The sequence below is a fragment of the Cataglyphis hispanica genome, chromosome 4 (genome assembly GCF_021464435.1).
Source record: "Cataglyphis hispanica isolate Lineage 1 chromosome 4, ULB_Chis1_1.0, whole genome shotgun sequence".
Lineage (NCBI taxonomy): Eukaryota > Metazoa > Arthropoda > Insecta > Hymenoptera > Formicidae > Cataglyphis > Cataglyphis hispanica.
The window spans coordinates 4172302-4186628 of NC_065957.1; the positions used below are offsets into that span (position 1 = coordinate 4172302).

The 14327-nt window shown below is 31.0% G+C and overlaps 1 protein-coding gene across 3 annotated transcripts in view; it reads left to right on the forward strand.

Annotated features, from left to right (window-relative positions):
- The window catches only part of LOC126849311 (RNA-binding protein fusilli), a 31962-nt gene that overhangs the window by 12788 nt on the left and 4847 nt on the right, over window positions 1–14327 (forward strand). For 2 of the 3 annotated variants that reach the window (XM_050591021.1, XM_050591020.1), the window contains exons 4-10: window positions 2971–3060; window positions 5558–5612; window positions 5679–5789; window positions 6261–6531; window positions 6646–6861; window positions 6980–7207; window positions 7324–7525. In XM_050591021.1, coding sequence (XP_050446978.1) covers window positions 2971–3060; window positions 5558–5612; window positions 5679–5789; window positions 6261–6531; window positions 6646–6861; window positions 6980–7207; window positions 7324–7525 — 1173 coding nt within the window. Of the gene's footprint in view, window positions 1–2970; window positions 3061–5557; window positions 5613–5678; window positions 5790–6260; window positions 6532–6645; window positions 6862–6979; window positions 7208–7323; window positions 13120–14327 lie in introns of those variants that run through there. The other variant, XM_050591019.1, reaches the window with a different exon arrangement.

Genomic DNA, 14327 nt, shown 5'->3' on the forward strand with positions numbered 1-14327 from the left:
AATGGGGCAATTTATTGAGAATTTTAATTGTCATGATTTCTTTTATTTTGCCGCTACACTTTGAGAAAACACTATTATTTAAAAAAAAAAATTAATTATCTGTGATTTAATTAGTCTCTTGAAATCTATTATGAAAAGTTATTATTACAAATCAGTCAAATTATAACCATATATGAAATATTATTTGATAAGGATCGGTCTCTTTATATTGATTTGAAGTACGCTATATCAGTTAGGAAATTTTGCACGGTATTGTATGTTAATATCAGTTCACATCATCTTTGTCGATATTATTATATTGATAACGGTTCACTGATAAGTGTTCACTGTGCAGTGGCATTTTATAGTTTTGCGGTCTTGATTTGTGTAATACATACTGGCATGACTAAAGCAAAAGAAACACATTTGTTGCACCGTTTGCTAATTTCTACATCAAAGACTTTTGCGTCGTATAGCCGCGAGACGGCGCGACGAAAGTCCGATTGAGGCACTCGGTCTTCGACGGTATCGTCGTCCAAACCGGAGTCAGTAATCTTTGCGGTCGTATAAAGTACAAACGTGCATATCACTTCGTTGCTCTGCTCCATCCATGAAGCGAGCACAATTGTAAGGAATTTTCAACTGCCTTCGTGCAATCACGTAATTTTTATAGAAAGCGAAGAAATCGGGATTCAAATAAATCAATCTTTGTAAAGTGTATCATTGAAACAGTCTTCATACATACAATGGCAGAAATTATTTTGGGTTCATCAACGCACGTGAATTTCAACGACGTTTGGAATTAAAATCGTAGATAGGTATGTTTTTTATTCTATCTCTTGGATTTGATGTGTTAAGAAGATTATTTAAACATTAGATCATTAATTGGATTCGAAAAGTTATTCGAAAAATATGATTCTATTATCAATCGGGGCTCTTCAAGCTTGATGATAGATTTTTTAATCTTCTGTGTGTTAAATAACATGATAATTAAATTAATCTCAATTTTTATTCATTTGTAAGAGTGACATCTCTAATTGGATAAGGATATCACGCTATCATTTTATTATATTTTATTGGTCGGATATTTTATGGATGAAATTTATTTTAAGGTTTTATTTTCTCCACACATACATACACATCAAAATAATTTCTTTTCTTAATCCGATTTCAATTCGGATTTACGCTGGCGACATCGATTTTCTTTTTATATCTGCGCCGTGTTGTATGTATCCACCTGGTAGTAGAATAAGACCACTTGTGCTGGCTAAATAATATGTGTACGAATGTACACATGTGCATACCGATCGACTCATCGCTCACCTGATCAATGTATTGAGATTAGTGAATCCACATGCAATTTGGATTTTTTACAAGCTTGTCATGAACACGCAGACATATCCTATAAATATGCTATAAATATAATATATTTGAATATTTAAAAAATTGAAATTTAAAAAAATTTATTTCAAAACAAAGTTGTAAAAGAATGGAGCATATTTGTTATCAAATTTTATCAATGTTTTGTTTACAAATTTCTTCAAATGTTATTGTTATTTATACATTTTTTAAATGCTCCGTTAAAAATTAGAAATATTTAATATTGTCAAATTAATACGAGCATATTTATATTATTGATACTATATATTTTATCAAAATTGCTGACGTTCTTTTATTACTTCTATCTCAGTTAGGATTTCGAAAGTATTATTTTGTTAACGAAAGATTCCTTTTTAATTTTGATTAAAAAATGATGTAGGATATGAATTTTGCTTAGTTTTTCTTTTCTTATTCCTTTAATAGAATAAATTTTTAGTTTATTTCTTTGCGGCTAAGGAAAAAGTTGCGGCAAGAGAAAAAAGAAAATGTACTTTTGTTACAATCAATAACGACCAGATGACTTGAGAAAGCTTTGGCTTAAGCGGTCTTATCGAGACATAGTTTAAAGGTCAACCCTGTAGCGAAGATATTAAGCTAGTGATGAAGAAATGTCATATATGTGTGAAACAAACACACACACCCAGTTTCTTCGATTTTTTTGACGATTCCAATTTTCGATTAAGTTACTAATCTGTGATTTGTATTAACATACATGACGCTCGTGCTTATTATCTAAATATTATAACAGTGCTCACATTTCACATACATTTACAATTAATTATATTATTATATAGTTCTCTTGCTCTTCTCTTTCTCCTTATTTTTGTTTGCGCTTTATCAATAGTTGAAACACTGTTTATGAAACCATATAGCAAAATTTACTGTTTCTTGCGTTTCTGTTCGTTTGATGTGATTAGAATTATGAATGTATGATGTGTGATTAAAATTTTGAATCTTACTTATACATAAACACACATACACACACAAATAAAATTGTTTTCTATATTATATACTATTACTATATAGTCTTTTATCTCATCGTTATATAAAATCTATATAATTTAGGTCACATGCTAAGATCACATGCAAAGTGGCACTGATGTCATTTATAATCAAAGAGTTCATATGGAAAAGAAACATATCTGGAGGATACAAAGTTGATTGCATAAATTATTATTTCTGATATTTCCTATTTGCTTGTTTTGAAATAATTATTTTTTCAGATTGTATACATTTATATGTTTTATTTTATCTTTTAAAGAAATGCAAAGTTATAAGTTTCTACATTTGTGTCTTGAGAAATTATGAGATTATTCATACTTTTCTTTTATCGTGACACTTACTTCGTATATCTTGAATATTATTAACGTCAATAGACTGATGGTAAGAAAAGAAAATGTATAATTCTATAAACGTTTCGTGATGATTCCCGTTTCTGATAAATTTGAGTCAGCGTGCAGCGCAAAGGTCGTATAAGAATTTTAACTTGACAATATCACTTCAAGAGACTTCTTGAAAACGCGGCTAAATAATATAATATTATATGCGTCAGCATTACGATATCAAAGTCGATTTTATCGAATAGATTTCTCCTTGACAGTTGAAAATTAGATTTCGGACTGCCGCCTGACACCGACAATGATTTTCATGTTAAAGAAATACAGGACATGGTGAATGTAATACAGAGAATGATCAAAGATGGTAAGCTAATAAGTATCAATTTGCTGAATATTGCAATTGTACGTATTCTGTTTGTCAATGTCATGGGGAATGCACAAAAAATATATATCTACATTTCTTCAACTTTCTTAAGAAGAAAAAGCATAATTCAATCAGTTTCAAGTTTATTTAATCTTGGAAAATGGATCTTGGAAATCTTGGAAAGAGAGAGAGAGAGAGAGAGAGAGAGAGAGAGAGAGAGAAAAGAGAGAGTATAAGTTTATCAATTTTCTCAAAATTATGAAGAGGAAAAAATCTGATATTTTAACTTTAAAACATCTGCTTTTTCGGGAGCACGTATCTTTCTTTTTATTTTTTACTTGGCGTTTATGAGATAAGAGCGAGCTTCATATTTAGTACGTGCGTACACATATATACACGATGTAACATTGTGTATGCATTTCTCCAAATAATATGCAGTATGTTTACGCACGATGAGAATGTCCTTGAAGATTGTAATTGCGTTGATAATTAAAACCACTTTTGCATCAAAGAAATACTTGAAAAAACTCCGTACAATTTTTGATTAATGATTGTTAGAATATATTTTGTTGTTGGTATGCTAAGATAGTTTTTCTAAATTTTTGACAAGATTTCGAGATTTAACAATTGAACTATTTTTGAATAATAATTTTCAAATTGTTGTACCCATTGTTGCAGTTATAGTTTTTCTTCTAGTATCATACAAGAGCATAGGTTCAATTGTGTTTTAAGTTTAGTTCTGCTGGCGTATTATAGCTTTCTTATCACAGTGACACTCAACCTACAGAAAATTACGTCACTGACTAATATGCACTAATATTGCATGCTATCGCAAGATGTACGTGAAAAAAAAACGGGTTGCACTTTTGACATTGCGTATTTTTTAATCTGCTATATTAATGAAATATTATGCGTTTGAAACTTAAACAATTAAAAATACATTAGTTTACTTAATAGTTATTTAAATCTCTCTCTTTCTCCTCTTCTCTCCTCTTTTAAAATAAAAGTTTATGCATAATCAGAAAAAAGACTTTTAATTTTTATTATAATTGTCTATAAAATTTATTATATGACAACCCAAGAGATTTGTAAAATATATTTATTTATTTTTGTTTATATTTAGTTTCAGCGTTATTAAAAAATATTCAAAGATATTTATGGTAATTTTGAATACATATTTTATAGATAAATATTATTATAACACGATATCTTTTCAAAAATGTCCGAACAAAGTTTATTTTGTCTTTGTCTTTGTAAACTTTTTTTACAATTTTTCTCTTTTTGTTACGATTTTTTGATATAATTTATTTTCCATTTGTTGCATTTTAAACGAGAAAAAAAATTCAAAGTTATTTATGAATGGACGATTGGAGAAATGATGATCGATTCCGCGTGCATTCCTCAAAATGAATTTCTACTTGTCGACGGCACACATTTCGCTGAGTCTGCGATTCGAATAATCATTTCGTGCAGGTATGAGAAAGCAGAGACAAACTGACGGATATAGAGTTACAGAGAAAACGCAATAAACGCAAGTTCAGAAGACATTATCGCGGACTTAAAATCAGACTTTCGTAATGCATTCTTTTGTTTTTATAGAGATTTCTATTTCTTTGAAAGGGTATTTGCTAAATAATGACCTGTTATTAATTCTTAAATATAATTTAAATAAATTGAATATTTGAAATGTCGCATATAAGAACTCATATGTGAATCGTCAGAACTTTATAATATGATGTTAGAATATATTCTTGTCAGATATGTATTCTTGTTGCGTCTTCTCATTCTTCGCATTTTGTTTAAGATACATATAACCATATATATTCAGTCGTTGGGTGGAGCATGAGGAAAGAAAAAAAAGAGGTGTAGAAAGTGCAGTATAAATAGTACAGGTTAAAAGAGTAGAGTTTTTCTAATGGGATAGTCGGTATTGGTTCTATGGTGATAGGCAAAGCCAATACAGCGGTGTGCATGCTTTATATACATGATGATACTTGGTATATAGTTGTACATTGTCGGCTAAACGTATCTCATAGTTTGCTTCTAATTGGCGGTTCGAGTAAAAGCATGTCGATGGAAGAAGAATTATTCGTCAATTTGTCATTTGACATATATAAATTTAAATTTGAATCGCTATTTGATTGTTAAAAGATCTCTAACGTTTATTGATTTCTAAGGTTAAATCGCGAGATCTCTCAAGAATTCTCTCAAGCATTCTCTTTCTATACCTTTCTATTGCGATTTTTTTCTTTTTCTTCTTCCAAATTTTACATACATTTACATATAAATGCACATTCGTTTTATTGTAAAAAAAATACATGTTAAATTGTAGAAAGTATAACATATTGCAGCTACAAAAGACATATCACTCTGCAAACATATGTTCTCTACATTTTTTTTTTCAAGTAATATGTCAATTGGTATTTTTATTTATTTGATATGTTCATAATTAAGTATCAGTTTTATTAATTAAATATATGTATATATATGTTTTCAGGTCACGTTTTTAAAAATCCAGAAGTAGTTAACATTGTCTTAGAACCTGGTATATGGTAAGTTTAGAAGTTCTACATTTTGATTATTTGATCTAATAATGAAAGACACAAATTTATGTTTAGCTCTAAGGGTGAAGAAGTGGACAATGACTGTGTAGTAAGAGCACGTGGTCTTCCTTGGCAATCTTCGGATCAAGATATTGCAAAGTTTTTTCGTGGGTTAAATGTTGCCAAGTAAGTATTTATATGTAAATAATATTCTTAACATTTATGAAACAAAATCAAATACAACTAATGAAGTGTATTTGATTGAACTGAATTAATTTTCCTTTATATAATATATCTCTTGGTATTTATGCACAAGCCACATGGATATATGTGAAGCAGGTAATTGAGATAGTTGTATTCCTATAATGCACTTAAATGCACAAATTCAATTCTAATTTCTTCCATATGACATAATAAGTACAATTTGAGGAAATTTTCTTACTTATAGCTGTTATATATAGTGATAAGCACTATTTGGAGTTATGGATCTTACATATACTATAATGGATCTAACAATGATTTTGAAAATTAATTAAATGTCAGGAAAAATGTTGCTAATACTTATTTATTTTACAAATTCTCTAACAACTATTTGTAATAAAAAAGCTGATATCACTGTGCAACGATATGCTAACAATTGTGTAATAACTTTTTTAGAGGTGGTGTAGCTCTTTGTTTAAGTCCTATGGGAAGACGTAACGGCGAGGCATTGGTACGATTTATTAATAAAGAACACAGAGACATGGCGCTGAAACGACATAAACATCATATGGGTGCACGTTACATAGAGGTTTACAAAGCCTCTGGAGAAGATTTTGTTGGCGTTGCTGGCGGTACGAGTGGGGAGGCGCATGCTTTTCTGTCACGTGGGGCTCAAGTTATCGTTAGAATGAGGGGCTTACCATATGATTGCATTGCTAAACAAGTGGTACATAATTATTTAATAATTTTAAGTTCAATATTTAGTATGAAATAAGGATTGTTTAAGATACATTTTTTTTGTTTTTCTATTATATGTATAATATCAATAATTTTTCTATAGCTGGAATTTTTTCAATCCGGACAAAAACCATGTCAAGTGTTAGATGGCGAGGACGGAGTATTATTTGTAAAGAAGCCTGATGGTAGAGCAACAGGTGATGCTTTTGTTTTATTTGCAAAGGAGGAAGATGCTGTAAAGGCTCTGAGCAAACATAGAGACTGTATTGGCAGTCGATATATAGAACTCTTTCGAAGTACAACCGCAGAAGTGCAACAAGTAGGTGCACATGATGAATGAGCACATGAATATCTTAACAATTATAAACATAAAACTTTATTCATATTTTAATAATTAGTGATTTTAATAATTTAATAATTTTTTTTGTTATATACAGGTCCTAAACAGAGCAACTGATCCAAAACAAGTAATATTACCACCACCACCTATTACACAACTTCCACCCTTGCTTCCTCAACATATCATTACATCTGGTACACGTAAAGATTGTGTTAGACTTCGTGGTTTGCCTTATGAAGCGCAAGTAGAGCACATTTTGGATTTTATGGGTGAACATTCCAAAAATATTGTTTATCAAGGTGTTCATATGGTTTATAATGCACAGGTATACATTATATAATGTTTATGTTTTGATCAGATATTCTTGCGCTAAGATTATTTTATATATTAAAATATTCATTTTAAAATAAACTTTAAAATACTTTAAAATTATTTTATTAGGGTCAACCGTCTGGTGAGGCATTTATTCAGATGGACAGCGAGGCATCGGCATATGCGTGCGCATCGCAGCGACATCATCGGTATATGGTCTTCGGCAAAAAGCAGCGATACATCGAGGTATTCCAGTGCAGCGGCGATGATATGAATTTGGTATTGACAGGTGCGGTAACACCGCCGTCGACCAAGGCGCTACTATCACCCGGTACGTTGACCACACAAACTTCCGCGACCTTGACGCATCCGTCTGCGCCGACAGCGATGCCGGTACCGGTACCGACAGCGCAACCACCGCCACCATCCCTATGGGACATTCACGCGCTGGTACAGGCCCAAGCTGCGCAACACGCGCAAGCGCAGGCTGTCCAAGCGCAAGCCGCCCAGGCACAGGCTATTAGGAATCAGGATTTGTGGTTGATGGCTTTGGCGTCGAACTCGTGTCCTACCTCGACTACCTCTGCTTCACCTACTCCGACAGCCGCTGCTGCCGCCACGAGCAAGTCTCTCGCTCTACAGAGCCAGATTCCTGCCGCTTATGCGATGGCATCTCCGACGGCTGCCGCGGTCGCAGCCGCTGCGGCGTTTCATGCGCCATCGGCAAGCTCGGCGGCAGCAGCAGCGGCAGCGGCAGCAGCGCCATTTTTGCTTTTCAACGTTCATCCCCATCATCCCCGTATACCTATTTTACGAGCGCCGACGTCGCATGGGTTATTGGCACCTATCGCTATGGCCGCTACGCCGACGTTAAATCCGGCCTCAATAATAAGCTTGAAACGAACGTGGGATGCCACTTTTCCCACTAACGCGGCGAACAACGTCGCCGCAAAACGTCCAACCTGGCACGCACCGGCTGCAGCGTTTCACGCGCCGGCTCCGGCCACGACGCCCAGCTTGCCTTACCCAGCTCAATTTTATCCCCAGATCTGATGCATTATTGCATCGCTATGTTTGGTCATTAGCGTGTTTTTATAAATTTCTTCTAGAGTTTCATGTAAGGAGAATGATAATAATCATCTCATTTCTCTGATGAGTCTCTGTTGGATGAACGAGAATTTCTTATACACGCGAAATATATATTCGCCATTGCTACTATTGCTGAAGATCGCTAATTGTTACGACTTATTTTTTTTAAATTTATATATATTCTTAGCGAATACATATCATAATTATTCGCGATATCTTCGTAACATTCCGTTTCATATTCCAAGCAAGTTTAACAGAACGTCATTTACAACGTTTGTTCAGATAATAAAGAATAGTTTTGGAATGTTTTTTTATAAATTTCGGCATTTTTTTACTTACACAACGGTACTTAAAATAATACCGCGAAATCCGATTTATTTTTCTTATCCTGATGCATTTAGGCAGCAAGCTTAATTTTAGTAAGCATGTTAATTATATACATATACATATATATATATATATATATATATACATACAATACATGGTATATATAATTCCACTTAGCGTGCGCATATATTCTTTTTTTTGTAATTCACGGAGAATTTGTGTTCACAGAGTGCCTAAGAGAGATCATGTCATAAAAAATTCACGTTTGTTTACGTGAACGTAAAGTGCCTTATTTAAAGTAACATAAACATGAAATATTTTGTCTAATTCTCTAAATTTTAATGAGCTACATGTATGTATGTGTTTTTTTAATATATACATATACGTAGAGCATTTCAAAATTATCGTGGTACATACACAACTTACATTTTTGATTTTTATAAAAAATGAATAGGTTTTTTTTAGAAACAGTAAAATTGTTATCAGGTATTTTGTACCATAAATATATTCTCTTATTGATATATCAGATATTAAAGTCTGTGATTCTCTGGTAATTATTTAACATTTTTATTAAAATAAAATGTGAGATTTTACAATAATGTATTATTCACATTGTTTTGCGTTATAATTGTGACATTTAGTAGTAATTGCAAATATTGACTTTAATGTCTGATATCTCGTAATGACAGTGAAAAGTGCGGAATGAAAGAATATTTAGTGATTCAAAGAAAGTAAATCGGTTAGAGATAAAATATATATTATATGTGTTTACGTATATTTACATAACATACATATACATATACATATAATATAAATTGTTTCTCTGACAATACTGATTTACAGGTTCTTCTCGGATCACTAAATATTCTCTCGTATGTGCGTGTGTGTAATAATTTATATTTTGCTAGAAATATATTTACTATAGTATGTAAGTGATTAGTAAACATTCCATACGATATTACATATTTTGAAACTCTAAAATAGTATAGTAGATTCTTTTATACACGTAGAATTTATTACGCGCTAATATGTTACAGTCTGTGTGTGTATGTGTGTGTAAATAAAATTTCATTACAAATTATTCGTGAACGAATATGAAATAGTTTACCGTTAATTCATTTCGTCACGAATTTATTTTTCTTTTTTCTCTTTATGATTATGACAAATTTTCTCTAGAAATTATATGTGAATTAATTTCTAAGGAGCTATATGTGAATCAATTTCTATTTACACACAAAACTTGTTTTGCTCTATTTAATACATTTGGGCAAAAAAAATGTACACGCACGTATATGTAGCGTTCATTGCACTTAATACATGTCATTATGTGATGTGTATTAGTATATTTGTCATCAATTTAACGAACTTTAACGTATACGAAAGTGACCTATACTACTAACTCAATCGTGTATAATTGATATTTTATTATGTCGAGAAAGTATGCACACCATTAATAATCGGATAGTTTTGAAAAGTATCCAAGATAATAACGGAGAATGAAATAGTTGAATTAAACACCGGTCCTGTACGCTCACACAGCTTGTGATTTAACTGTGGTGTCGGCGGTATTTACTCTTTTCATATCTATGGCTTACGACCTTTAATATCTTTGTGATGATGTAGTTGGTAAGATCATTGAGACACAGATGGACAGAATGATGTACTATAACTTGAGCAACGGTTTCATCGGAAATGCACCTTACCGATTTTATTCTTGTAGATGGCTGATATTACACACACACACACACACATATACATACACATACATACATATGTGTGTGGCGTGTGCGTGCGTATGTGTGTGTGTGTGTGTGTGTATATATATATATATATATATATATATACACTCGCACTGCCATGTCAATAACTAGAACTTTCATCATTGGTATCGTGTTATTAATGTGCTTTAGAAAAGAAAAAGATAACGATTTTCACGTATGTAGACGATCTTGTTTCACGGATCGCAAACTACTGTTTTAGCAGTTTCACTTCTTTCTCTTGCCACGTTTTTTTATTAATAACATTAAAATAATGGAATATAGCTATATAAGTGCATCGACATAAGGGAGGCGGTCATTATTACTATTCCACAATCTAATGTCTAGATATGCGATTCTGGCGGATTTTGGAAATCATGTGGTTTTGTGGGGGAATACATTTTCCTCCTATACTTTAACTATTCTGAAAGACGATCGAAAGACAGACAAACTCCTGGTTTTTATCCTCAGTTTTCTTTCTATACATGATATTTTTTCTTTGTGTATGACACACATTATAAACCAGAAACTCCAGGCATTATTCTACAAGAATGCTCTTCTCGTTCTTCTCTCGAATCATTTCGTGAGTTTCTCTATTTATCACGCAATGCGTGATTCTATATAATTATCTTACTTTCTACAAGAGACAGATACAGTAAAATCATATAGAATTGGATTAAATATAATAATAATAATATACATAAAGAGCGCAATAATCTTAGTTCTATTTTGTCATAGCAGTTGCAGAAGAATATCTGCCAACATACATTATTTATTCTAAATCCGATTCTTGTCTATTAATAACGTAATTATTCAAGAAAATATTATTTAAAGTTCTTGAAGAATTGAGGATCATCCATTTTTTTCTTTTTTTTTTTTTAAAGAAAATGAATTGCGAGCATAATTGCAAAGTAGATTGTTCTTTAATTTCGATTTATTCTGAGTAAAATGACTACTATTTAATATAGATATTATACCTATGATTTTACAAGGGACCAACAAATAAAATATAATACGCTATTAATTGTCAGTAATCGGACAAAGGAAAAAAAAATCTTCAACAATAGTGAAGATGCATATATTATCAATCATTTTGATTATTATATAATTGGATTGTGCATTTCTGAAATCCTTAAAATATCGGGGCCATTACATTCAATTCGACTTTACATAGCATTACCTAATTTTTATCATAGACATAGCAACAGCGAGACGATGCGAAACGGATTGGTGTGTTACCAAATCAGGCTATTTGTATAGATACAGATATCGGATACATAGTGGATGCAAATTGAACGATGAGGGATCTCGATATGCACTAATGTCATTTCTGCATCGTTCTATAGGGGTGTATCTCGGAGTGTTTAGTATAAGTGTATAGAGCGCGCGTGCAAATGTTCTAAGCATAACTAAACAATTAACACGCAAACATAATGAATATGTACACAATATATTTTGTGTTTACATATATATATATATATATATATATATATAAACATGAAATATTTACAAATATACATATATATTTCTAACACATACATAAACATACATGCATACACACATATTCATACATACATACATACATACATACATATATATTTTTATGCATATATATATACATACATATATATATATATATATATATATATGTATGTATGTATGTATGTATGTATGTATGTATGTATGTATGTATGTACGTATGTATGCATGTTACTGGTTGTGAAACATTATTATAATGTGTGTGTTTCAAAACCAATAGATGTTTAATAATTGTTCGGTCAATTTTAAATAGATTTCAGTAGATTAAATAGATTGCTTTAGCAATAATGTTATAGAAAATTTATTGCAAAATTCTAATTGCTTTTATTATTTATCTAAATAAACTTTAAATTAAAATTTTATTAATATAAATTCCATTCTTATGAACTTAATTAAAAAATGTAATTTTATTATTCTATTTATCTAAATTTATAAATTTTATTTATCTCTTCCAAAGATTTGTTTGCGAAAAGATTTTTTTTGTTTGGTAATAACTTAAAATATTGATTTTGATTGACTCGACATTTTTACTAACGAAATATCGATTAAAAATTAGCCAACAAATTTGTCATTAAAATATATGTGGTTAAAATATATGGTTTTGGAACACTTTATATGTATACATATATTTTTTATGTATATATGTAGAGTGAGTCCGGAAAGTTATGACAAATTTAAAGCAGTAGTAGATCTTGTTAAATTGAACAATTTTTAAGTAATCCATATCCGACGACGCCTTCTTAAAGATATGATTTTAAATTTTGTTTTTTTTTTATATTAATGTACAATAGATGTGTTCAAATAGCGACTCTTAATCAAGTTATAAGTATTGTGCTTGCATTGATTAACAATGCATTGATTAATATTTAATATCTTAAGGAGGCATTGCTGAATATAGTTTACTTAACAAAAAATATAACAGGATTTATCATTCTTTTAAATTTGTCGCAACTTTCCGGAATTATTCTGTACATATGTACATAAATTTGTTATTTGAATCAATATTTCTTTTTTTTTCTTTTTTTTTTAAAGATATAGGACAACAGCTGCACGTAGTATATACATATTATCTATACATACGCACATTTACACATGTGACATCTCAGTCAGTATAATTTCTCTTTTTTTATTTCCTGTATACACTGTATATCGACGATTTTATATCGACAGTCGAGAAGGATTATGTTTAATAAATGTGCCTTGTGGAGATATATATCTTTTTGCTTGCCGGGCTGGTGGACTCTTACCCTGAGATTATATTACCTTGTCCGATGGTTGCACTTTTTGCGTATCCCGTTACCTTTCCTACAACGCACATTTTTTGAGCCTTTTGCATTTTAATATGAGAAACAAATACCCAAATAAAAAGAATTGAATTAAAAATAATAATTTTTAATTTTGAGATCATTGGGCGATTATAGCCTTTGTTCCTATTACAAGAAAGACCGGCGAAGATTGCAACCACCATGTCTTATTACGATCTATACATTTTTTTCCATTGGGCTCACAGGTATCTTGGTATCTACAGATCATACAAATTGGAGATTCCTTTCTCTCTTTTTTCTCCCTTTCCTTTCCCCCCCCTTCCCCCTTCTTTCTATTCCTCATCCCTTTTTCCGTCTCTCTCTCTTTTTGGATTGTTCTTTTTTTTTTAATCTTTTTTTATCGTACAAAAATGGTTTGTTTTCTCTTTCTTTCTTCTGCTCTCTCTGTTTCTCTGACATTTTATACGTAAATCTTCCGTTTCTTTATCTCTAATCGAAAGATTAAGGATTCTCTAACAATAAATGTCTCTCTCCTCTCATATTTATTTATGATTTTTATTATGACTCTTTCTGAGATGTTAAATTTCCAATTTATTAAAAGCGGATGCTATCAAAAGTTATCCTTTAATGTGGTTAATGCCTACAAGCCATATTGCTTTTTGCTACGCTGGTTATTCCAACGATCTATTTACTTAAAGACTAATATAGTAATCTACCAAATCTTATTTGTTTTTTTTTTCACGTCGCGTGTATTATGCGTTTTTCTCTTATATTTCTGCAAATGCGATAAGAATTTACGAATTGTATAAAATTTACGATTTTTTATTCATATCATATTTTTACTTCAAATATTTATTTCACGACGTAATTTCATTAAAATCTTTTATATAATTTATTATTTATTCCTCTTGTTCAAATTCTATAAATATTTAAATAAATATATGTAAATATTTGATAAATGAGACACACCAAAGAAATTCTAGAAGAAAAAAGTCTGCTATATTCTGCAGGCTAAAAGAGAAAAAACTATATAAGTCGTACTTTTTTTTATAAAATGTCGCATACAAAAAGGCTTTTTCGCTTGAGAGGGAAGGAAATGAGAAAGAGAGAGAGAAACGAGGGAGAAAGGGAAAGAGAGAGAAAGAGAGAGAGAAAA